Source organism: Cygnus olor, chromosome 8, assembly GCF_009769625.2.
Source record: "Cygnus olor isolate bCygOlo1 chromosome 8, bCygOlo1.pri.v2, whole genome shotgun sequence".
In the NCBI taxonomy this organism is placed as follows: domain Eukaryota; kingdom Metazoa; phylum Chordata; class Aves; order Anseriformes; family Anatidae; genus Cygnus; species Cygnus olor.
The window spans coordinates 6,755,782-6,782,895 of record NC_049176.1 but is presented as its reverse complement, the minus strand read 5'-3'; the positions used below and the strand labels follow the sequence as shown (position 1 = coordinate 6,782,895).

At 37.2% G+C, this 27,114-nt stretch overlaps 1 protein-coding gene across 1 annotated transcript in view; it reads left to right on the top strand.

The window, feature by feature from the left end:
* Positions 1–23,576, top strand: part of NEK7 (NIMA related kinase 7) — a 69,323-nt gene extending 45,747 nt beyond the window's left edge. Inside the window, exons 8-10 of the mRNA XM_040565200.1 lie at positions 4,886–4,980; positions 9,468–9,581; positions 16,020–23,576. Coding sequence (XP_040421134.1) covers positions 4,886–4,980; positions 9,468–9,581; positions 16,020–16,130 — 320 coding nt within the window. The 3' untranslated portion in view covers positions 16,131–23,576. The remainder of the gene's footprint in view (positions 1–4,885; positions 4,981–9,467; positions 9,582–16,019) is intronic.
* Positions 23,577–27,114: the final 3,538 nt, after the last annotated feature.

The window sequence follows — 27,114 nt, the reverse complement described above, 5'->3', positions numbered from 1 at the left end:
TTGGGTTCCCCATGGGAGTTCAGATACAACCCTCAAGATTTGATTCTAGTTCCCCCCAAGTGTGTTAAAACTTAACTCTTATAAATAGAGGAGTCATCCAGACAGGGAGAGAGGTGGGGAAAAACAACAACAACAAAGCAAACTGTTTTATCTAAGGTTGGGTGCTGTGTCTTGTTGGAGGAGCTATTGTGTTCCCCCTGCCCCTGCTCCTTTTCCCATTTTCCCCACTTAATTATGAGACAATGTCAGAATTTAGCCTAGGAAAAAGGTTTTGTTCAGCTATTAACTTAGGCTGCTGTGGAGACAGTGACACTCTGATTTATCATGTCACTTGTAGAGACCATTTTTTCAAATTAATTTCTCATGCAGTTTCTGAGGCTGTTTTTCCTGAATTTTCTTTCAAAGTTGCATCTTTTTGTGATTCCATAAGCCTTTGGTGCATAGAAAATGGTGAATTACAAACATGTGTAGCAATTTATACTTGTTTACAGGCTTTATAAAAATTTCAGTAGCAAACAGGATTCAGGCTTCCAGAGATATAGAAGTGTACTAAAATTTTCATTAGCTACAGCTTCTAACTGCTAATTATGAATAATACTGATTTAATTAAAATACTTGCTGATGGTCCATTTGAAACAAATGGGAAAAAAATGCACTGGACAGAGTGTTTTAATGTTTTTAACTCTTTCTGTACAGCCTTATCAAAACAGTAGAGTTTTCTGCTATGGCATGTATACATCTTTTTGATAATAATAATAAAATATTAAGAAAATGCAAAGGAAATGAAGGCATTTTGTATTGTTGATTTGATACGAGCTTGACAAATTCCTGAGCATCAGGAAACATGATATTAGAAAGGGATGTCAGGAAGAGCACCCAAGAAAGAAAGAAAGAAGCATCCAGTAAGAAAGGCTTTCTAGCCCTTTCTCCATGATTGTGGGTGTTGCGTTTTGTTCTTGTTTTCTTTTACGGCTGAATGCCAGGCCATAAGTGCCTTGATCAAATGGCAATCCTGAGGCAGACTCATGCAAATAATGTAAAAATGTGCTTTTTGTATCTTTGTTAAGCATTTAGTGGCTCTAAGTCCGTATTTTAGTAGTTCAGTTTAGGAAAAAAAAAAATCTGTTCTTCAGTGTGGTTGTGTTAGATGACTGCATGATATGCTGTCTGGGTGGACGCTGCTGCCATGATGCGAGTACCTTCTTGCAGGGCAAAGGAGCTGTTGTGTGATCCTCTTAAAATTCTTGAAAGCAAAAGATCATTTGTATTAAATTCTGGTGATTCTACATTCTTTCACTCCATTTTCCTCTTCCAATGAATGGAATTTCATTATTCAATATATTAAAGCTAGTCTATTGAACACTTTCTGAATCAGTCATTACATTGCTTTATATAAGTTGCTTTACATTTACCAGACAGATTTTTCTCCCATTTTAAAAAAGGCTTGATAGTACTTGGAGTTTGTTGCTGCGTTTCATTCAACTCCTTGATGCATTCACTTTTCAAGTGAACACGCATTTTCCTCTAACTCAGCGGCAGTGCGAGTTATGCATTTGTGCAGGTAGTAAGATGGACTGTTTGTCATCGCTCCCTTTTTCGTAGTAGTTTCTTTGCCTCTGATCCCTCAGATCTAGCTTCCCTCCTCCTTATAACCACTGTTTCCAGTATGTCTGTTCCCTGTCCCAGTAACAGAAAGCTTGTATGAGGAAACAACATTTTCTAGATCTGCAGCATCTTTAGAGGGAGGGAGCTCCAGAGCAGCAGCAGGTTCTGTGAAAGCAGTTTATCAGACTGACACAGGCCATTTTCAAGGAGATTACCCTTAAAACCTGCAGGTTACTTGAGATGCAGAAATGCAGTAAACAGAGTATTGAAGTTACAGATTTTATTTTTAGCAGTGTAAGCCCCTTAATGTGTTACCTCTTTGTCTTGTATTATTGTTTCTATTTCTTCAGACGAGTAAAGAAAATTGCATCTCTTTACTGCGTTGGGATGCTGTATTTCACTTACCACAAAAAAAATAATGATCCAGGAGGGAAACACAGCATATAATCAAATCTAGCAGTTGCTTGCCAGCAGTGCACTGCTATGTACTGAGACTGCGGTTCTTTAGAACAGGGGGCAATGCCTTCGGATTAATGAATCTTTTGTGTCACGTTCTCTGGAAAACAGTTTACAAGTAGTAATGATGTCTAGATCTTCAGGTTGTTTTTGTGATTTCAGTGACTACATAACTGTAATTTCTATTCTTTTCACTTGTTGGTCATTGGGGGCTTCGGGTTGTGTTGCAGTTAAGGTGTTACACTAGGCTAAACGCTGTAAAATGATAGCATTTGTTCTTACTTTTCTCTATCATCAATCTTTCACAGTCATATCAGACCCCTAATGTATCAGCAGGCTTCCCAGAGCTACTGGTTAAAATTACCTTTGCTTTTGGTAAGCTATGAACCTTCAAACCTCCGTGTTTTCAGCTGCCCCCTGTGGATTGTGTGAAGCCTCTTTCTGGCACATTACTCACTGCCAGTTCCTCGCCTGACGTCTCAGCGCAGCACAGGCACTGCTTCTGTAACCAGTTAAGAACCAGGTTACTGTTGCATTTCTGTTTTATTAGATGAGTTCTGCCAGAAAAGCATCTGAATGTACTAAATCCCTGCATTAATTGATAGATGCAAAATACAGCTGAAAGTTTTCAAAGGTGCCCAAACTCACAGAGTCTGTGGGGGAGGAAAAACAGGTTTTCAAGGAGGAAGTACAACAAGAATAATAAAGCTGTGAAGGCTGTATCAAGCCAAGTGTTTTTTAATTACAGCTTCCAGTTGTAAGGTAGTTGTCATTAAACGTCTATTAAAGTCCTGTTGTTGTTATACTGGAATAGCAGAGTTGTTTTGTTTTGCTTCTGGATGCTCTGGAGCTGTTTTGATGTTGCAGTCTTGCCATCTGTGCCCCAGTTCTTTCATGGGGAAAAGACCATCTCTCTTGACCGTTTCTCTGTGGGTGAACACGATCATCCCATGAGAACAAATGGTTTTCGCAGTGCTCCATCGGTTTGAGTTGCCTTTCCCCACTCTTTCTTGTTTCAAGCTCTTGATTTTCTGCAGTCTCAGCCAACAGCTGTGCTGCCCAACCTTGCTGCCCAGGCCTCTGGGGCAGGGGCCTTGACACCTGCTGCTCTCCCGGGACTGGGAGGCTCTCCCCCTAAAGTTTGTGGGGCCAAGCCCATCGCAGGATGCAGCGTCTGTCCCTGTGACCGACAGGATCTCTGTCCCCATGTTTCTGCCTGTGAGTCAGTTCTCAGCGTCTCTTTCAGTACTGTTTGCCAAGAGGGCTGTCAGTTGGAGCTGCAGGTTACCAGCAGCAGCGGCCTGGCCTGTGAGAAGATGGCAGCACGTTTCCCAGTCTGAGCCGGGCCTCTTAAATAGGAAAGTACTTCTTATTAATTTTTTGATTTTCATACTCCATTTTACCCTGAGAAAGTGTGGTACACTTTGAGATGCCAGCCTTTATAAGAGAGAGAGCACATTGTTAAGACAAAACCCTGAACTTTTGGAAATGATTAGATTACAATTACTCTGATGAAAACTGTTAGTCTAATTATTCAGATTTGGAATTATAGGTTCATTATATCTCATTAATATAGCAATCAATTCTGAATAGATGGGGCTAATTCAGAAAAGTGGAAATGATACGAGATCTCTAATTTGTGTTAAATAAAACTGAGGTTTGCAGTCATCATTTCTGTAGCTGTGCAGTAAGAGTGTTGATATTAATCTCTGGCTGTGTTGCAAGATGGTTAGTGTGGAAATAAGGTTGACTTGTATTGAGTTGACTGCATTCATTTGGATTGCTTCATCAGGATTCAGTGCTTAGGAAAATATTACACACAAATTAAAACCTGTGTAGATCTCTGATCCTTTTTTCTGTTAGGCAGTCATTTGGGGGGCATATAGGCACAATGTTCAGAGATGGTACACAAAAATTGCCACTCACATTATTTTTTATATATTTTAAAATTTATTTTTATTTATTTTTTTGAGCTAGAATATTTCTCTGCACTTATCTTGTTCAAGTAACTTGTGACACAGATGGGTAGGGCCTGATTAAAATCAGGAGGAGAGCTGTCCCGGAGTATCTCATGTAAATTTGCTCTGGGACAGCCCAAGTAAATGCTGCTTTTCAAGAGCAGATGTCTCCAGAGCCCACAGCTCTGAGGCAGGATTATGCCAGGCCAGCCACAGATTCAGGAGCTGAAGAGCCCTCGTAGGGCCTGGTTCTGCAGCAGATGGCCAAGTCGCTCCAAGGAACCTGGGCTTCTGCTGGCCTCCCAGGCTTTCCAGCCTTCCTCTCTGGGAAGCTGAAGGTCCTGGATTTCAGGCTCAGGTTCAGATATTCAAACTAAACTGTGCTTAGTAGTTTCAAAAGCAGCCTTTTGTGATTTGTATACTGTCAAAAAGAAGGACAGACAACTCATTTAAAAAAAATAAATCAAAACCCATGGAGGAAAAATTCTAATTGCTATTATTTCCAGTCAGTGATAACAGTATGTATGGAAGGGAGTGGGGCAGGGGGATATGTGTAGTGTGGATCTTTTTAGAAGAAAATCACTACTCTGGAAATTTTTTGAGCTTCATTAAAAACAAAAATTGGAAGTATTCTGCAACTGAACAATTCTAATCGTTGGATATCAGTAGTGAAAATAAAGCTGCCTTGGACAAAATGTGTATCAAATTAATTTGTATTTCTATCAAATTGAAGAGTCGTAAGTATGAATTGAAATTACACGTAGTAAAATGAAAACTATGGAAGATGAAAAACTTTTTCAGACAAGAAAACTATTCATTGTTGTATAACAAATTTTCATTCAAAAATACTTGTGTATTTATTGCAGTTGGTACACCTTATTATATGTCTCCAGAGAGAATACACGAAAATGGTTACAACTTCAAATCTGACATCTGGTCTCTAGGCTGTCTGCTGTATGAGGTAATATTCATAAATAGAGTGAACCCAGTAACACTGTTTCCCCCTACCCCCAGTACATTAAGTACTGTTTTAGGATCTATTTCTATGTTTTTTGCTGTTTAGAAAAACATGTAGCATTGTGGAAAAGCTAATTTTCAGCTATTATGTGTGTCTTAATATTAGCAACGGGAATTCTTACATAGCTTCAGCATATGAAATACTTGATTTGTGTGTTGTTACTCAAGACTTTCCTGTCACTGGGTTTGCTACAAAGATTTTATAACAATTTGTTGAAGATTGGGCATAACTAAAGGATTAAGAAATGAGTAATGACAAGCAGATGTAAAAATCATTCTAGAGACTTTAAATGGCCTGTGCTAATTATATGAGCTTGGTAATAAATACTTTGAATAATAGTAGGACTGGCTTGAGTATGCAACTGATGCTTTTGAAAATTTTAATACAATTACTTTACAAGCTTAATTTCTTTAAAATTATTTAAAACCTAAATAAAACAATAAATTAAAAAAGGCTACTGTGTACTTATCACTTCCTACTTGCGTTAACTGTTGAGATCTCTTCTACTGTGCAGAAAAGGTACGTTTTCTACTTTTCCCCCAGCTGGTTAAACTGAGAATATTGGTTAATTTCTATATTAATACAATTGAGATTGGTAGGTGACACTTGCATAATTATACATGATGTTATATTCTGAGAAAATAAATATTCAGAGCAAATTCAAATAGAGGTAAAGGAAGGTGTGAAGAACAGGTAGGCTTCTAAGGCAGCTGCATCTTCAAAGTTCTTTGCGTATCATTTGTTGATCAAAAGGCTAAACGCTTGTGTGGAAGGATGCTGGGAAAGGTTTTTTCCATCAGAGCACAGGCAGCAAAATCTTTCTAGTCAAGTTTCAGATTAAAACTTTTTATATACCCAACTCACTTTTCTGTTTTTTTTGTTTTTTTGTTTTTTTGTTTTTTTCCCCCTCAGTGAGGCAGCAGAACATTCAGCAGAAGTGGTACCTCTGTTTTAGGATTTTGTGGAGAACATTGTCATCCTGTTAAAGTTTTATGTTACTACAAAGTGAATTGTTTCCAGTAGTATTAGTTTATTTTATATCACTAGCATGTTGCTGTAAATATTAACAGGGCAAATAGCTATACTGAAGTCCTGAAGAGTTAACAGATATTGTTGCTTGTAAAACTTTGGGATAACTCACAGGAGTGAAGTTTGATACCTGAGCAAGTGTTTGTAAGTTTTAATCTGGAATGGAAATTTAAAACTCTGTATTAAGATTCCTTAGAACTGACCATGGCAACTGCCAGCAATTTTATTGTTCCATTTTACACACTTGCACAAGTAGAAGCCTAAAGATAGCATAAAGGTGAATGAGGATTTTTCATTATTACTCCTTTTTTCTTTCATTGTTTTTCTTGAGAATTTTTTAATCTGGAAACAAAAACCTTGAATAACTAATTATCACAAAATAAATGTTATAAGGTTACTTTTTTCTTTTACAATTTATGAAATAAAATTGCTGGATAGAAATCACTACCTATTTTCTGAAGAAGATTTTTTTCAGCTTTGCTGCTGAACAGGGTATATTAAAATCAATGTGAATATTAATTCTTTTTTGATCTGGAAAATAATTTAAAAATACCTAAATGTCTTAATCTTTCTCTTTTTATTTTTAGAAGTTTTATCAGGATGGTATTTAAGTTGCTATGGTGTTTTTTCTTTATTATAAGAAAGAAGCAGTTAGGATTCTTACTGCTGGTATGTGTTGTATAGGTATAGTATATGGGAGTGTCTTCAACTATAGATTTTAATTTTTTGTTTTTTAGAGGTACATTTATCCTATTCAGTTGATTCTACAATATACTGAATATTTTTTGCTGTTGTTTATCACTGAGTTGTAATTTTAAAATTTAAGTGTAATAAACTCAAATTGTATGCTTAACATTTTCCTAATTTTTCTTTTATTTGAAAGAGGTTGCTTAAGGTTCTTCAGTCATGCATGGACTAATGCATAGTGTTTTTATTATCAGTGCAGTTTTGTACTGGGTATCTTTTTTGTGATGCACGTTATGTCTACTGCCTGCATTTTAACATGTCTTATTATATTGATTTCATTTTGCTATGTGCTCTGGATTCTCTCCAGCTTAATTAGAGAAAAGCTGTGGCATGTTTATCACTTCTCAATAAATGCTTAATTGCCGCTAAACTCTTTTCAGTTATGTTTTAATTTTAGACTAATTTGCTATAATGTATATTAAAAAAATATTTCTAACCTATATAACAGCATATTATTCAGTGCTAACTATGGGTCCACTAAGATTTTTAAAACTGTATTTTAGTCTGTATTTTAGAGCCCCAGGTATTTCTGAAACCTCAAAAACACTACCACTGGAGTTTTAATTGATATGCAACAAAGTAGACTTTACTAATTAAAATCAAGATGCTGTGCTTTTGCTACATGGACCTTTACATGGAAAAGTAGGTTTTACACATTTCCTTTTATTGTTCAGCGTAGCAATTGCATCCTTACAGGGTTGTAGGTTGGTGGCTTACAGTTCAAAAAAAAAAAAAAGAAAAAGGAAAAAAAAAAAAAAAGAGAGAGAGAGAGCTGCCACCAGCCCTGAAGACAGACAGTGGGCTTTCGTCCCTCAGACACCCCCAGAATACTAATCAGGAAAGTCAGACCCTGGAGGTCAGGGAGCAAGTCAATCATTCTAGCGATCGTCTCAGTGTGGAGGATCAAATTAGCCTGAAAAATTCAGCTGCTGGGAGGAGAGGGCGAGCAGCTGTCAGGGGCAGCAGCGAGATGCACTAATGAACCAGATGAATAGTGCAAAAGCTTGAAAATAAAAACAGGACAGTTGACATTTTTCATCTGTCAAAGCAGGAGATGCATGAAAATATAGTATTCCTGTTTTAACTCCTTAGGGGACATTCAGATTTTTTTTAACACTCTGCAGCATTCAAACAAAAATACTTCTTAATGAACACCTAGAGTATGAAAATGAGTATCTATGCATTTATTTAGAATTCCTGCATGCATACAGACTCTGCAGTTGATTTCTCTTTTCTTTCTTCCTTTCTTTCTTTTTTTTTTTTTTTTTGGTCTTTAGCTTGCATTTTTAATATTCTTTTTAAGGTAAGAGCCAATATCATGTAAATCCAAAAATTAACAACATTTTGGTAATACAGTTAGAGTTTTTGGGTGGGAGTGCAGGAGAGAACTGTAGTATTGTATTTGTTTTGGGAGCTTTAAAATGATTTATTCTTACTTGAAGTTAATACGAAAAAGTACTAAATGGAGAGAATTTTTAGAATATATAAAGTAAATGTAAAAGAACTTTGGTCATTTTTTTCATACATTTTTCCTGGTGATGTTGCTGCTTAGGCACGAAAGAGTTAAGCTGATATCTGGAAGACCAGAAGACAGATGAGAGCCATTTTCAGCTTGTCCTGTCCCTGCTGAAGCTCACTGAGTAGCACAGCATGGACTAGCGTGTTTCACATACACTCTGCCTGTCTGGGGAATGTACACATTGTCCTTCCAAAATCAAACTTATTAGCACATGTAGAAAAGGGTGACTGACTTTGGGGCAGCGCTGCACTCAAAGCAGCATTCGTGCTGCTGCGGTTCAAAGACTTGGAAAGCTTTGAACGGAATGGAGAGATTTTAAATGAATTTTAAGACTTGTAATTCCACTAACCATAGCATTTATTTCCACCTTAAATGTCAAGTTTTAACATAGGAAATAAAATGTAGGTTTATCTGATACCATGTATAAGCTGATCATTTAAGTGTTCTCCAACAGCTATTCCTATATCTTTTATTACAATTGTAAATTATAGTTATGGATGCCACTTCTGATGATGTTTTGGGATGCAGTATTCATTTTTGAAATACTGTTGAATAACATACTGAATTACAAGGTTTTTGGTTTAAGACTTGTTTAAACCTAGATGATGTTACCTTTAGCTTACTTGATTAAAAAAAAAGGAAAAACCTCACACAGCTTCATCAAAGTGTAGTGTTAATGGCTATAGAAGGTTACAAAATCTGCTACTGTTATCCAGCATTTTCACTACACAGTATTGCTTTAGATCAGATGATGTTTTCAAATAAATGATATTCTTTCTTCCAAAAGGTCTTCAGAGGAAAATTATATTGTAGGATTTTTTTGTTCTCCCCCTCTGTGGTGCATGGACCCTTCTCACTCACAACAGTAGCTGAAACTACTAGATTTTTCATGAAATTGTTACTGTATACAGTTCAAATATAGCAATGTAAGGATTGTGACAGGTACAGCATAAAATAAGTATGCAAACTGGTTACGCTAATAGTCCTGAAACTTCTGTTTTTAGCACTGTGACGCTACCAAGCAGGGAATCAAAAGTCATTAAAAATCACTTCTGATTTGCTAGTATTACAGGTTTTATAGCAAAACAGGTGTACTTAAAAACACAAAAGCAAACTGTACATTTTCCTTAAACAGATGGCTGCACTGCAGAGTCCCTTCTATGGTGATAAAATGAACTTGTACTCCCTGTGCAAGAAGATAGAACAGTGTGACTATCCACCTCTCCCTTCAGATCACTATTCAGAGGAAGTAAGTAATTTTCCTTTTTGTGGGCTCGATCCTCATTTTAGTGCTGGCACGCTTCCAGTGAAGTAAATGAACTTGTGTGCTTTTAAGTTATTTGCAGATTATGCCCGCAAGTGTTTGCTCATTGAACTTGCTCAAATGTTTCTGTCAAAACATTTCTCTGATATGATTTAAAATTTGGGGGGGATTAATGATGGAAACCTCATCCTGTTAGCTTCTTAATTTCATTGAGCTTCCTTGCAAGTATGACAAAAAGCTTTCTCAGAATACACAATGATATGCACTACATGTCATAATGGGATTGAGTCTTACGTAGGTATTATGCTTTTCTAAAAGCACAGCTCCGTGAGTTTGTGTAGCACAATAAATTAGTGCACTAGCCTTGTTTCTCTAGAGGCTTGCATTAAAATAGATACAATGTAGCTCACTAGTAAAAATGAATTGTTTAGTTCCCATTTATCTACGTTATACAACTACTGAGTCCTAATTGAATGGCAGTTCTTTTACATGAAAGAGTGGACCCTAATAGTAAATTTCAGAGAAATATAGCAAGACGTAGTAGTTGAATTTGAACAATATATGCCTTTCATAGCAGTGTATGTTTGAAGTTGATATGTAGCAATTCCTTACTGTCAATGCATTTAAGGGGGATACTTGTTTTTTAAGCTATAAAATGAAAAGAAACTAAATATTTTTTCTTAGAGTAACAGGATGAAAAAATACAAATGTTTGCTTGTTAATGTTCTGAGATGCTAGTTTTGAAATACTTTTCCACTTTGAAAAAATAAAGCCAAAAAAACCCCACAAGGCAATGTGATAGAAGCTGTAAACCAAAGAACACATGCTAGTAACCAATTGTAATTGAATTCAGCCTACATGAATTAAAGATTACTTAGAAAACACAAATAAATGCCATCACTGAAATACTTTTAATAAACAGTATTGTGCAATTTCATTTATGGAATAGAGTTTGTAATTCTCAACCTCTAATTTTTTGCATTCTAAGACAGTGATTGGATTATTAATAAAAGATTACTGCCCAGTGTTTTGTTTTGTTGTATTTACAGTGACAATTTTTCCTCTTTTATGAAACAAAAACTGGACTTGAAAAACTAATTCAGTGACTTTACAAAGGATGAAATGATGATCTATTGTGTAATTTATGCAATATACCTCTTTGTGGGTTTACCAATTAGTCATTTTACCTTGGCCATTTTTAATTATTATTTATTGTAGCCTATAAATATGGCAGTTCTTATAACCAACTCGAGAACTGGAGGCCTAGAAATACAGTAGGGTGTGAACAATAATGCAAAATGATAGCAAGAATGTCAGGGGCCGTTCTTTGTTGTGTCATTCATGCTGTCTTCCTTTTTCCATGAAGCGCATGAATATTTCACATATCTGCATCCTCATCCTCTATTCTTCTTGACTAATTTTCAGACTGTCTGAATTTGCATTTCACATGGTAGCTGATTAGGAGATGCCGAGTGCAGCAGTGAAGCCTCAGCAGGCGGTTTCCATGGTGACCTTCAGCAGGATTTTAATGATGATACCACTAGTGGTTCGTTGAAGTTGGCCTGCCTGCAGGGCTACTTCGCTGCAGCTAAGTGTGAAGTTGGATATGCGGATTCCCAGCCAAGGGGCAGATATCAAAGTCTGGCCCAGATAGAAGGTCTTAGAGTTGGGGTAGGGAAAGAGGTTCCACCTTTCACTTACCTCTGTATAGTTGCTAGCGTTGAAAACCGATGCAAAGCACATGTTACATTTGTCTTCATTTGAAAGCATACATGCACTTCGGGTAAACCAGTTAGTTATAAAATACACATTAGTTATTTTAAAATATAATGAGAGAATCAGAGCTGTAATAGGTATGGAAGCAGTTACTTAAAAGAAGTAATCAACTGAACTATAGAGGCTGCAGTGCAAGCACTTTTTCTTCCAATGTGAAAGCTTGCATCTTCTATAAGACACATAAAAAAATACCTATGTTCATTAGTCATTGCACCAAAATATACCTTTTTTTCTTGATTTTTTTTTCCCAGCTCTTTTGGCAAAACACTGTGCTGGCTTGAACTGTAAAAAACAAAACAAAACAAACAAAAAACACAAAAAAGCTAAGCAGTAAAGCTCAGGGGTCACTGGACACTAAAAGTCACTTTATATTCTATAATGAAGAATTCTCTGAAGTAATAATCTTATATCCTACGATATAGGAGTGTTAAATACTTTGATTACTAAGTACAAGGCAAGCGCTTCTTAGAGAAATTTTTATAAGTAAATTTTAATGAGTTTTAAGATGCGAAAATCCCTATAAGACTTTTAGTAATGTATCACATTGGTGTCATCAGAGAACAATATGACAGAAAGATCTACCTTGAGATGAACAGATGGACAAGTTTTTTAGAAAAACTTTGATTAGAAGTACTAATAGTCTCAGATGTGTGTTTGCAAGCTCAGTTCACCAGTAGAGTCACAAGCCAAGGTTTTCAAATGTTTAACAACTTCAGGTACCTCTTTTTTTTTTTTTTTTTTTTTTTTTTAATATTCTTTAAGAAACCTTGGTGTTCAAAGTGAATACTCAATATTTACTGAAAACTGTTTTGCTTTAGGGAGTTGAAAGCTGGGGCTCCCTTGCCACCCCTAGTCAATAGTCTTAAAATCCTGTCGGCCGATATTAGCATCAGGTAGCTTTTGTAATGGATGAAGTCTCTCCATCTTCTCTGTGAGATGCATTTCCTCAAAAGTCCGTAGCCACTCTCCTCCCCAGATATGAGGGCTGAATGTGCCAGCAGGTCTCGAATTGCAGTGTGAGTTGCCAGCATTTCTTTCGATGCTGTGAAAGGGCTTCAGCAAGGTCTCCTGTTTGGAGTAAGGGTGGCTTTTTTGTTTGTCTGTTTTTTTCATCCAGAATTTCCTATATGACAACTTCTCTTTTTCAGGTGGCTAATAATGCCAAATACTTGCCTGTCATAGTTCGTAGTCTTCCCTGCAACCCCTCCATCTGACTTGAGTGATAATTATTTATTTCATAGCTGAAAAACCTGCTAAAGTTAAAGAAAGTGTTTCCCACTGCTCCAATGGCAGGCTAAGCTCCAGGCTAAAGACAGTCACTGTGCTAAGTGCACAGAGGAGGTTAAGAACAATAAGCAGCCAAAGTAGTTTGCAGCTTGGGGATGCAACAGGAGGTCCCTCCAACTCAGTCATAAGTCTGTTCTGCCTGTTGGCCAGTCTGGGCCAGATAGTAATAATAAAAAAAATTACTCTGTCTCTAATGATGGTCTGACCTGAGAATCCCAGTGCCTCTTCCTGTGGTACTGTCAGACTCTTCTGCTTCATCAAAAATTTTATTAATACTAGAGGGGCTGACAAGTAGATCTCAGGTTTATTGGAATAGATATTCCTGTAGGAGGTAAGGAAATAGTGCTATAACCAAGTATTAGCAGCCAGCATGGTCCCATTCTCAGTCCTGAAAAACAGTCTTTGTGTGTAACTGTTTTCATTCTGTGTGGTAAAATTACTTCACCTTGTCTCAGAGGTTTGCTGTTCAGTAGCAAGACTGGAGCTCAAGAATTGTGTAATTGCTCAGGGATCTGCCCTATCACTGTGCAGCTTGCCACCCGGAATCAGCTCAGCTCTCTTCTTTACAACTGAGATTCTGAACTGGGGAGGGAGAAAGATTTAGCAGTGTTAGCAGTGATCAACATTGAAGTATTAAGACTTGCAGCCAAAAGAGATCTATGACTGCGTGGTTCATTTTATTGCAATAATAGTGAAGGTTCAGCACTACCGATTGAACTCACCTCTTCTTCTATGTTGGGAAGAGAATTTCTAAATAAACTGATTCAGAGCCTGTCCCTTATTATTAACATGTTCTTGCAAATCCTTTGTCTCATCTAGACAATAATAGATGCATATGCATTTTGGTTAGAGTAAAATAAAGCAGTTGCAAATAGCCAAGATACCGTGTGGATGAATGGTTTTTGCAAGTGTACTGAGAAGGATTAATAGGGCCTGAAGGCCTTACCTGATAGAACGACACCGTTTGGCTAAAGCATCCTTCCAAGCAGTGAATCTTCATGGCCATCACTGAAGCTTTGAATTATAATATACTGTAACAGAAGTAGCGAAGCATCTCTGAAGGAAGGAATCCTTTTTAATGACTTAACAAATAATTTAAATCTGAACTGATGGAAGAACTCAGTTGAGAAAACAAAATCAGAATTGCTCACAGGCCAAAACTGAAAAGACATGAAGTAGGCTGTTATGGGTAAATGTGGCTTCTCATGGTTTGCGCAGGTAGATTTCTTGGAAGATCTACTTCTGTTGTTCAGCCTACAATATATACTGCTATACAACTGGTAAAAAGAGGAAGAATAGTGTTTCCCCTCTAATGATACTTTATAGGTGTCCATCCTTCAAGGTCTTTTACTAAGACTTTATTTACTGTGCACAGTTCTACCGAACAGATGGAACTCTTCGCAGATAAAGATATGTGTGTATGTACAAGATTTGATGTTGTATTCCCCAGATAAATTCCATTCGTATTGTCCTTACAAAACATTTACTTATTTGATTCTAATTTCAGGACTGGGGTTTTTGGATGTAGTTCAGTCTTTCCTGTTTGCTGTGCAGGCTCTATGAGCTGTTGCACAGCAAACTGCTTCTCTGCTCATATGCTGTGCCTGTTGGTTACAGTGTCGCAGCTGCGGCTCCTACAGGAGATCATTTTGCTTTGTGTATTTGTTTTACATGTTGGCAATTGTTATTTATTACAGTAGTTCATGATTGCCACCATTCTGTTCTCCAAATGATTGGGAGTCATTACAGGCTAATAGTTTTTCCTGTCAGTGGTACGGGATTTTTATTTAGTGACTGCCAGAAGCAGTATGATAGCTTTTAAAATTCCATTAGTCCAAATATACTCAACATATTTGATATTCAGATAACAAGTCTGTTGCACGTGACTTTAATATGTTTCTCTCTTTGATTGCTGGTCAGATCAGCAATCTGATCACTATCTTTAGAATTAATGATCTCATTTTTAAATATAAAGCTCTTCTTGCAGAAAAAGCGGAATGTTGTAGTGACATGGTTTTTGTATTGTTAAATGTGAAAAACCTATACAACGTATACAAATTGCAGTGTTTCTGCAAGGGTAAATGGGGAAAATTTCCTTCGGGACTTCCAATTCTAGTGCATTGAAATTCATCTGAAAAACTAAGGGAGTGCAATTATAATTAAAAAATCCTTCTTGTTTATTATTTATTTATTTTCAAAGTGGGAAGGGAACTCTGGCAGATTGGGATATGCAGTCTCTGTTGTCTTTGAATAATCACGGTGATGAGGTCACTCTGTGTTAGTTGCAGGAGTTACAGTTTTTTTCAGTGATTGTACCTAAGAGTCCTGGGATGGAGACCAAACCAAATCTAATATATTGCTATAGAAGGGTGGGTCACAGGGTTGCTTCTTTGGTACTATAAGGAGATGCAGGAGGACTTGGCAAAGCACAAAGAAATACTGCTTACAGTTGGTGAGTTGCTCTTGCAAGGATTGGGAAGCATTTTCATGTCATCATGAAGCAGGTATACTGCATGTTGCAAAATGCTTAGGAGATGTGTACACTTTAAAATAGATTCCCCATCGGAAGCTTATCCAGACAGTGCTAACTTCTAATGTCACCTGCAGCATGTCAAGGGAGGAAGATCAACCTGCAGCTGTCCGCTTGTGAAGGCAATGAATGTACGCACTGACTGTGTGCACTACAAAAGGCCCAATGAACAATGGTGCTTGTGGAAACAGGGTTTTCTAGTCACAGGGACTTGTTCATTCCCAGATAGAGGCTTCTATCAACATACTTCTAATTATGTGTTTTCTTTCTATAAAGAAAAAATAAATGACTTAGCCTTATGAATAAATACCAGAGCATAGACTAAAGGTTATTTATTCCAGTATCATGTCTCCAGCTGTGGATGAGTGGAGCAATATGGCGGACATGAAGCGATATTTTCCCCAAATACTTTCCCAGCTTCCAGTTTTAAGTTCAGAGATTTCCTAAGTAGAAGGTGGAGTTTTTAAAGGAAGCAGTCCTCAGTGGGTTTAACAGGAATTTTCATTAAATCACCTGTAAATGGGACTACCTGAATGTTCGAAGTTGTATGTTTAAAGGATTAGAACTTACATCTGCCCATCAGTCTTTCTACTTACCATTTTTTTCTGGATAACAGTATAAAATGTAAAAATGATGGAAGTATGTTACATATATATATGCTTGCATAAAGCTGTGCACAATATATGTTGAGAGAGAGCGCTGAGTGCTTGTTTATGCAGAATTGCTATGTTTGGCTGATTGTTGTCAGTATTATTCATTTGAATTTGAGAATGCACAAATACTACTTGGCAGGTTTGTTGGCTTTCTTACATGTTATTTTCCTCTCTTAGTTGCGACAATTAGTTAATATGTGCATCAACCCGGATCCAGAGAAGCGACCAGACATAACCTATGTCTACGATGTAGCGAAACGTATGCATGCACACACTGCGAGCAGCTAAACAGACATCAGATCATGAAGAGCAGAAATATTCAAGTATTTTAAATAAATCATCCCACCTCTTTGTGTTACAGAAATGTAATTATTTGAAGCTTACTGTTGTGCTTTGTAAACCAATTTATATACAAGCTTTGTTGTTCTGTTTTTTTTTGTATTTTTAAGCAATTTGCAGTTTTAAGAGGTTTAAATATGTAAAGCATAAGTTTAAAAGATACCAAGAACCACTTTTTTCCATGTTAAGTGAGTTCAAGTGTATTTTCTTTACTAACAAAATTGCATTCAGTTGGGCCTCAGTTCTAAAACACAGTTGCACTTTTGCACAGGATACAGATATTAGGCTTATTATCTAAAAGCAAAATGTCTGAATCTCTCACCTTTTTAGTAATTTATAGAAAGTATGAATCAGCACAGTTAAGTTTATTTTAATCTTTGTTCTAAAAGGGATATAATTATTATAGAAGGTTATTGTATTTTATACTGAGTTGTAGTTTGTAGTTCTCAGCTTAAGAGTAGACAAATGACATGAATTAGTTCTGTGCTTGCCAAATGTGATGGGAAAATGGTTATTGGAAAAAGCCTTACACTGAAATTTTTGTAACAACCTTTTTCGTTTTGTTATTCTGTAATAATGCACATAAAACATTTGTTGGAGGTTTTATGGGAAAATTTAAGGTGTTGATTCTGCAATTTGATCGTTTTCAATAGCCTTGTGCAGCACTGCCCTGGGGCAATACGAGTCTGCATAGTTAAGTCTTAAAACCATGCAGATGCTTCTTGTAGCAAATAGCGTTCTTTTGAGGCTAGCATATATGACAAGATCTGGTTAAAAGATGTGATCTTTTAAGTTACATCTTCCTGACTATTTATGTATATGTCACGGTTTGTAGATTTTTTGTATTTAAAATGATTTGAGTGACCTTACAGTACTATATTTAAATTGAAAGATGCTTTTTAAATACTGAAAGCTTTGGGAAAAGATATAGTTGTGTACTATAACACAAAATGTATTCTTCATGAAGATCTGATTTTGTATATTGAATCCTGAGAAGTAGTTTTATATCTAGCAAAAGTAAATTTTAGTTTTTATGTTTAAGAGAAAGTCACCGTTTTCATTTGGGAAATAAGTATTTATGCAAAATGTCTTACAAGTATTTTATTATTGAAAAGGAGATTCACAGTATTTTGGGTAAACCTTAATACGTTGCTGGGTATGTTTAATGTTTTTATTGTTAAGGGGAAAAGGGTGTCTTCTTTCTAAATATGATAAAAATGGAGAATGGACTGAAATTTCTTGAGTTTCAAGACTGAAATTTTTTGAGAATATATAAAACTGTCAAAACAAAATTATTACCAGTGAGATTGCTAAGAAGCTGTTACAGTCAGTTAAACCTTTTCCTTTTATAGGTAAAAAGAAGTCAGTTTAAAGAAGATCAGCAGTATGTACGTTCACACATTGCTTCTGTATGCAGCCAGTTCCCTGCACACTTGGAAGTTTTTTTTCACTATGCAACTTTAATTTTATCTGTTGTAATGCTCAAGGAATCCAACTATGAAGAATGTACCTTGATTTTGAGTTAGGTCAGTTGTATTTCTTTTTTTAAATTATAAATACTATGGGAATTCTGTGTGGCAAAATGCAGTAGTTATGAAATAGTATGTGTCAGATCCTCCGCTTATTTTAGTACACAATTTTTATTTTTATCTCCAGTTTTTGCAGGACAAATCCTTAGTTCTCCTTATAGCTGCCATGTGTACTTGATTTAATCTTGTAGGACTCCAGTGGAACAATTAGTAGTGAGGAAGCATTTGAGAAACCTTGGATTGTATCTAAAAACCTCTATATTTGTTTTCCTTTATTTTCTGGTTGTTGAATTTTAAAAAATGATGGATATATTCTAGACCAGGTGTCATAGAGTGAAATGGTTTGTATTGGAAAAGGCAGCCCAACACTTGCTTGACTGCCAAGATTAGTTTTTAATATGCATAAGTACTCGAATTGTTCTTTACTGAAGTGGACTAGAGCATTCAAAAATCACTGTAAAAAAACAAACACAATCAGGGTATTTGCATCTAATCTTATGCATAAAGTATTTCCTCTATTCCTGAAAGTAACCAATAACAATTTTTTCCCCTTGTCTGGAAGGATGCACTGACTAAAGAAATCATGAGTTAGCAAATGTGTGTACTTAAGTGTGTATTTTTTCTAGCATTGCTAATGAAATCTTGTGCTGAGTAAAAGAAGTAGTTGTTTCTATTTTAAAATTTGTAAAATGGATGGTACAGATGACTTGGGTACCAAACTTTCCATTTGAGAAGCCTGTATGGGTTAGTAGAACTGCTTGTATAACCGGGGATTGTAGAACCTATCCCCCAGGTAAAGCACCTAGTAACATAAGAAAATGATAATGTCTGTTATAACACTTCCGTATGTGCTATACATTTTATAAAGTGTTTTCCTTTGTAAAACACCATTCTATTTTTTTCGTATGTCGTTGATGGTGATATTTGGCACTATTTATTTTAAGCTATGGCATTACATGTTTATTTTCTTTAAAATGAACGTGTTAGGTTTCTAACCAAAATGTCTGACTAGCTTCCCCTTTTATTTCGGTAGTACTACAGTATTAGTGTGCTTCACGAGTGAACTTTGTGCTTTGAATGACATCGCATTAAAATATGTCTTCTGTCTTGAAAGATTCCCTGCTATGCAATAGCCTAATAGAAATAAAACTACAGATAGCAACTATAATGTAAAAATAATAGTTCTTCTATGATATTTTTCAAACTTTTCTTATTACAGATATATATGTTACAGTAGATGCTACCTATCTTGTGGACAATTTACTGTATCCAGTATTGAATTATAGGTGAGTGTTCTTGACTGTAACGATAGAAAGTACATTCAAAAAATGATTTTCATACCATTTGTCAAAAATTGTATCTAAAAATACTACATCAGATATATTCACAACTAACTCGAGTGCTTTTATCTAAAATTTAAATCTAAAATTACTCTCAAACAATATTAAAAAACCTAAAAATCATAAAAATAGAGAAGAGCTCCTATTTATGACCCCAGTCTTGTAAGCTCTTGTTTATAGATAGTGATTTTTGTAGAATTTCAGTAATTTTGAGTGAACCTTGTATAGTCAAAATGAATAAATTGGAATCAGTAGGGTATATATAAATGATGTGCTCAGCTCACTTTTTATACTTTGTATGTCACTGTTTTGGTAGCACAGACTAATGTATTTTTTCCCCTCTTCTGTTACATTTTAATGATCCAGCTACCAGTTGTATAAGCAGGCAGTAGAAGTAGGTGTTCTTTCTGTAATGAGCAAAAACTTTAAAACCATGCCAATACACAGGAAGATGAAATATGGTATTAGATGTGTCTGAGCAGGCTGGTGTTTTATTCATGCTCAGGATTAAGAAAGCCATAAAGGGTGAAGTTCTTGACAGTCTTGGAAAAGGAAAAGGACTTCTTGTGCCAGTGGTTCTCAGATAGCTCTGAATGGGACCCAGAATTGCAGTGATGTTCGTTTTTCAACTCACCGTCCACCCAGTCTCTGTCTTGGCTGCTGTACAGTGAGATGAGAATCTTAATGGCTGAATTGGAATACCAGCGGCAAATGGCATGTCAGATACTTGTGGGTTTAGGAACAGGAGGTTGATGTGAGGGAGAGTCAGTGAAGGCCTTCAGCTCCTGCTTTGTGGAGCGCTAATTTAATCAGGAAGTAAAGGTGCTGAACAGTAGTTTTAAATCACTGCTGTCCCATTATTTTTAATATTGTTTTAACAGTCTGAAATTTCTGCCATATCCCCCTCATCATCTAGTAGCCAGTGCCAGTGCTGGACTTCTGGATTTCTCATCTCTGGTTTGGTCTGGGTGAATAGTTAAACTTTCTGCCAAGATCCCCTAAGGGGGAAAATACCAATGCTAGACATGCCCAGTGATGTGTTTCTTATATTTCTGAGCATGATTCAATACGGATTTTTAAGGTTCTTTTTCAAACTTTACTCCCTTCCCTGAGCCTTGCTCTTTCTTTTTCCCTAATTGTCTTATTCAGTAGTGGTCGTGTCTTCCCTTGCCTCTGCTTCATCTTTTCTGGTGTCTCATCTACCCCTCTTCCTGATTTGAAGTCTTCTGTGACTAGTTTTCCTAGTGGCTGTTCATTTTTTTTTTTCTTTGTGACTTTGCTAAACTCTGCCTATTCCTGTCGTCTCAAATTTTATTCCTCGCCATAGGGGAACCCATTTTTTTTCTTCTAAGTACTTAACTCCATTGTTCTTCGTTCTGTTTTTCCAGCCTCCACCTTTGATTTCTGGTTTTAGACAGGCTTTCTTACTGCCTCAATCATTCCCATGACCTTGTCTTTACTAAGTACTGTTTGCTTTATTATCTCTCATTTTAAAATTCCCTTTCTCTGATCACTACCTGTTCTCTTTCAGCATATCTGTCTTTCTCTCTCCTCTACCCTGTCACTCACTCCTTTTGGGATCTCCAGTCTATTAACCTTTCTGACTCCTGTACTCTTCTTAGCTGCCTCCTTCCTTCATTGGCCTTACCTCCTTTGACTCACTGGTCTTTATTTTCATCTCTGTCTGCTTCTCTATATGTGGTTTCTTTGGTCGCTTCTCATGCTGCTCTGTCTCTGTTCCTCTCCCCAGACATCATGTCGTGTAATTTCTTAATTTCCAATTCTGCCTTTCTGAATATCTTTGAAGAACAGCCGCACAACAAAGCTCTGGACTCATCTCTGCTTTACCTGTTTTAATTCTCCTTCCAAATGGACTTTGTAACCACATTTATTCAATATTTTTTTCTTTCTTGTTGATCTTGCTTCCAGGTTTGCTTTTCATTTTAGTTCTCCACCCACTTCTGACACAAAATGTATCTTCAAACCCTGTTTTTTACGTGACAAGATCTATTTTCTTCGAAATTGTTCTGCTTTCTCAGAATCTGTTTCTGAACCAGGCCTCTCTGCCTCTTACCTGTATGAGTTTTACCCCTTTTCTTTCTGTTTATTTGGTGCATTTCTCATTCCTTTCTTGAATGACTTCTTCCTCTTTAAATCCTCCTCATTTCCTGTTCTCACACCTCTCATTGCCTTCACTAGCAACCAGGTTTCTATTTTCCCCCTGTCCTGAAGTGGGTAGCACCAATCATCTTAACTGGTTCTCTGTTTAACGTTTTGCCCTTTATTTCCCATTTAGTAGCCCCTCATTTTATGTACCTGAACATCCTTCTCCTTTTTTGTTTTCAAGTCTTTTGTTTTACCCCACAATTTGAATGCCCCAAAGATCCAGTGCTCCCTTCCCCAGTTTGGTTCTCCCGTGCTTCCATCTCCAGTTGATTTCTTGAGTATCCAGGCACAGTCTTAGACCTGTTGATGCAAAGATCTAATTTTTATTCCCAACTCCCTCCAGACTTTTTCGTACATCCCTGACAATTTTACTTGCCTCTCTATTTTCCAGGGCCATAACCTTTCTCTCTCTGACATGCCTGCCTATCAGATGTCTCAAAGTTAGTAATACCAGATTCCACCCCTCTTCACTGTCCATGTACTTCCTTTTATCTTCACTGTTTTAACCTCTATGTCAGTTTTGACTTCTTTTCCTCCCTTCAAAGTATTGAAATTGACAGGAATAAACTACTGTCTTTGGGCTTTAGCTGTTTCATGTGCTGAAGAAGGAACTCCACCAAATTACTGCTTGTTTTGTGTTTTTAAGGTACTTCAATTCCACAAATTTGATCTTATTTTAGGACTTCAGAGCTGGAGTAGATCCTATTCCTCCAAGCACTTCAAAGGTTCTTGAATTTGGGCCAGTTTAGTTTTCTACCCCTTCAGCTACAGTTCTTGTCCTTCATTTCTTCGTTTATTTACCTTATGTAACTTTTCTTGTTCTTTTTCTGCATGTACAGCTAACAGTTATTTTCTTGTGTTAAAGCAACTTGATTGCAATGCTTGTACCTTCGCTTCAAGTAAGAATGTGCTTAAGAGCTTCCCTGGCTGGATTCAGTGTTTGGCGTGATGCTCCTCTTTGTTACTGTCCCACCCCTACACTGATTTCTCTCATTTGTTGCCTTTTGCGTCTTGCCTAACTGAAGATACACCATGTTACGCTGCAGGATAGTGGGCATAAAATTGAGCCAGCTGCAAATGAGGTAGCTTGTTTTCTGCATTGTTTTCTGTCTGTGTGTACTGTTTGACTTTCCAGTTTTTACACGCTTTCAGACTTAGAAGACTATGTTTCCAGAGATTCACTGATGATCACAGTGTCTGACCTTTGATTGCTCGTGGTTATTTTATCCTTATACATCTGTTGAGATTGAGAGGCAAAAGATATATTATGAATTTTCCATAAAACTAAGAAGTCAGGATTTTTTTGACTGTAGGATAGAGAGCTGGATGTCAGTCAGGTTGTGAATTTGCACTAGAATAATTTCTTTTAGAGGATCAGTTGCCAGTTGGCACAAAGTAAATTATTTTTTAAGTGTTTTATGTTTATTGTTTGTTGTCAGTTTGTATAATGTCATACGAGTGTTGAATTTGTTCTTCTACAACTGCCTTAATGATGCATGGAGGCCTGAACACCTTTTGTTTGATAGAAATCTTCTGTTCATATGGAAATTAAAAAAAATAAATTAGGTACATTGAGTCCTTCCATATAGTTTCATTTGCTTTACATTTAAGTCCTGGCAATAGAAAAGTCTCAGACTGGACAGGAGTGGTCCCCAAGACAGAGCAGAGATGTGCTGGAGTTCCCTGCTTCCTCTCCACCTTCTAGCTGCTTTTAATATATGGTGTTGGCAGTTTTCTGTACACTTCATTGGTGGTTGTTTCTTTGATTTCAGTCATGCTGGACCATTGTAAAGATGATCCTTAATGATGACTATTGCGTTTTCTGGTATAGGATTTTGTTGGGAGATGGGAAGAGGGAAAGGTTCATTAATTTGTTTGAATTTGGCTGGTGATTGTTTGAAGCATAAATTGTAGAAGTGTTCATGTTGGGAGGGGCCTTGGGAGAGGTCTCTAGTCCATCCTCTTGCTAAGAGCAGGGTCAGTGCTGAATTCAGAACGGGGCTTAGGGCTTCAAACAGTTGGATCTTGAAAACCTCCAGGGATGGAAATTGTGCAGCATCTCTGGGCAGCCTGCTGAATGCTTAGCTAGCCTCACTGTAAGCGTCATTTTCCTTTTGTTTGGTCAGAAACTTCCTAGGTTCAAATTATGGCAGTTGTTTGTTCCCATACCACTCCTCAAATGTTATTTGTATTATAAAAAAGGTAAGTCAGATATTGAAATGAAGAACTGAAGATGTTTTATTTTCTCAAACTTGTTGCAAACAAATAAATATGTTCTTGTAGTACATATGTATCATCTATGTGACATGTACACTATATTCATTTATTAGAGTGTAAAATAAAATTTTTGTCAGTAAAACTTGATTTAAATGTTCTGTGATGTTTATGGCCTGGATGATCTCAGCAGTTACCTTCTAAATCTACTAGATGCTTCCTGTCAGAGCACAGTTCTGCCCACCTTGGTGAAGCAGGGAAGTCGAGATGCTGACCTAACTTTGTGTTTCTGTCTTCGGGAGCATGCGTCAAGAAAGGTAGCTGACCACCAAGGATAGGAAAGAAGCTGACGTGCATCTGAATAACTGGTGATTATGGGAACTCTAAGCTCTCATTTGCTGGTGAAAACTTGCCTAGGGAAGTTTTTTGAAACTGAGATTTGTGAGCGAAAATGACTCCTGGGGGGAGGAGGGGGTGGGTTCAGAGCAGTAGTTTTGGTAAATTTTCCCAGGTATTCAATGGGAAAGCAAAATTCAAAACTTATAACTTTTGTCGACAAACTTAGTGGAAGCAAGTAAGTATGACATATAGAGTTACAAATTTGACAAAAACTCACTCTTATGAGACAATTTTCTTAAAACAAGAATTCCTTCTTGATCATAAGAAATAGTCTTTAAAAATGGTTGATTTGTTGGGGTGGTGGTAGCGGCAGTATATCATTTTTGTACTGGAGCTTTTACAGGGCATGTGTTTGACTTGATAGTTGGGTTTTGCAGCCATCTGGCAGCTGGGGTCTTTTCTCTGCCCCATTCCACAGCAGTGCAGCACAGGTGGTGGAGAGGATGTGGTGACTGAGCGTGCCCTGTGTTGCGTTTGGTTCCAAGCATGGAAGTGGCATGGGGTGAAGCTGCACGTGCTGCTCCATTCTCTTGCTTCCCAGCAGCAGCCACGTAGGCCAGAAATTTTGGCTCTGGAAAGCAGGAAAGTTAGAGGTACTGTGTCAATGTGCATCTCTTGTATACACTTAAGTCCACCATGGTGGAATTTCATCTGATTTTGATTCATTTGTGACGACAGTGTAATTCAAAAGCTTAAAACAGAAAGGAGTTGCAAGTGGTTCAGAACTTCTACTTTTACAGAAGAATATGTTTTAAGGGAATTTAATTTTGCAGGATTCATTACGTGTTCTTAGAAATACTTTTTGTTGCTGATTCTAACACAACTATTTCAGACTACAGTTTTTCCATACTATGATCTGTCAGAAGGATTAAAAATGTTCCTGCTGTACTTCCACTGGAGAGGAAGAAGCTGAATTCCAAGTCTGTTTTCAGAAGGAAAAGCCCAATGCAGTTGCACTGACCTCAGCCCCCAGAAAAGGACTTGTTGGTTGCCTCCAGTCTGACCAGGTGTAAAGGTCCACCTGTAGCTGGAAGGGGTTTCCTCCAGGGCAGAAGCTCTGCCAGGGAGATACAGGACAGCTTTCTGATAACCAGCCTCAATGTTTTAAGGGGCTTGCAGGGGAGAAATGGGTCTTAAAGCGTTAATATTGTGGAGAGCTTTTTTAATTCTGTGCCCTGTATGATAGGCTTTGGAAACATGGGGGTCTCCAGCTACAGTACTCATTGAGCACTTCAGAATTCAAAGGAAAGGCCGCTTGTCCTTTATCTGTTAGCTGGGAGATCTGTAGCATGTGTTTGGGGGCTAAAACACAGATTTACTGGAGAAAACAGTGCTCAGGTGGGAGTCTTTGTGGGTAGTTTGCATAGAATATCCAATAATAAAAGCAAGTTGGTAATTTGAATAACTGTGCACAGTCATCTTGTTTGTGTAATTTGGGCGTTCCACTCCAGAGCTTACGTGGTTTGGGGATGTCCTCGACTTGGTCCATGTACAATAGCAGAAGTGAAGAGATACTGGTTGAGCAGAAGTGAAGAGATACTGGTTGAATTTGTTGCTTGTCTTTTTAGTTCTACTTAGATCCATGTATGAATAAAATAGGAGCTTCAGTATTTGATTTTTCTGTTAATTTACCAAACACTTCTTGCCTTAAAATTGTAATTAAAACATATACATGGAATAATAATTCTGTATATATTTGTGTGTGTGTATATATAGTAGCAAGGCTCACAAAGTACTGCATGCTTCTTTATGGAAAGGTTTGAAGTTACCTGTATTCACCCAGATGCATTTGCTGTTCCTGACTGCTGCATTGTGCTGTCGTGAATGTGCACTTGGTTTCATTGTTAAAAACTAAGGACTGATCTTATGTTCATAAAACATAAGGCACCTTTAAATTTTTTCCTTATTCTGCAGAATGAGGCAATTATTTGGTCTTTCCAGAATGCTGCTTCCTGTGGGTGGGTATCAGTGGTGAGTATGGCCGTTAGCACGGCTGGCGCTGGTTCGAACATCATTAAATAGAAGCCTGCTGACACTGGCCATTGATCCAACCGCCAGCACAGGGCCTTTGGGCCACAATATTTCCTCCCCCATTGCTTGCTTCTCTCTGGGGATAACCAATTGGAAGAAATGACCCATTTGCGTGGAATTTTTAGAAGCAGTGGGCAGTTTGGTGTCAACTCCTGCTAGAAGGGCAAAGGCTCACACAGTGACCCATATCTGTCGTTGGCTTTCTGTCGCTGTAATACTTGGACATCCCTCGCAGAGCCACAAATTCCGGGCAGACCTTGTGAAACTCTACCAATGCAGTATTTGGAAAGCTGTCATCTTGTTAAAGCTGTTGCAGAAGGGTGATGATTGTTTTGAGCTAGAATCCCCCAATTTTTTTTTTTTGAGTTCTGCCGTTTAAATTATGAAATGCTTATGACGTGAAGCCGTCTATTTATGAAATCGCATTTTACTTGAGAATTGCTTTCTTTTTTCCTCTGAGAGTGCACAGGTCAATGACAGTGGTCCCAGACGCATAGAAACAGATGACATGCAGTTAACATCCACAAGATGGAACACCCTGCTTTTCATAGATGCCACATTCTTCCCATTTATTGTTTTCAGTCTTTGCTCAAATGTTCTCTTTAAATGGCATCGATACATCTAAAAACTTCCACAGGCTTTTGTAAAGGCAACTTAGGTATTCTAGTACTGTGTGCTGCCAGAACTTTGTGTATATTTTGCAATTAATGATTTATATTTCTTTTCTGTAAGAAATTTGAATTAGAAATAAGATTTTATTATTATAGTGGTACTGAAATGCCACAACCGTGATCAGAATCGCATTGTAAGTAAGTGGTGCATCTGTATGAGAACATTCTCTGTGTTGAGCACAGTCTGTCTTATGATTAAACAAACTTGTGGTAAGCTGCCCCACGCTGAGTTGGAGCACTGGCAGTGGTTTGTAGGTGTAACTTCCAAATGTGTAACTTCTGCCCACTTTATGGAGCTCTTGTTGGAATTTGGCCCTTTATTTCCTCCTGACGTTTAATCTCTGACTTTATATGGACCATCAGACTACTGCAAAAAGAACCACAGACTGTAATTTGATTTTATTTCACAGTAATTAAGCTTGAACTTTTGTGTAAGATACGGTCCTAAAACACATCTTCCTTTTAAACCAGAAATTCTGCAGTTCCAATCAACTTAAAATATGGTCAGCATTACAACTTTACATAACTTCATAATTTTATATAATGAAAAGCTAAAGTGTAAATTCTGTTTATTTGACTGCAT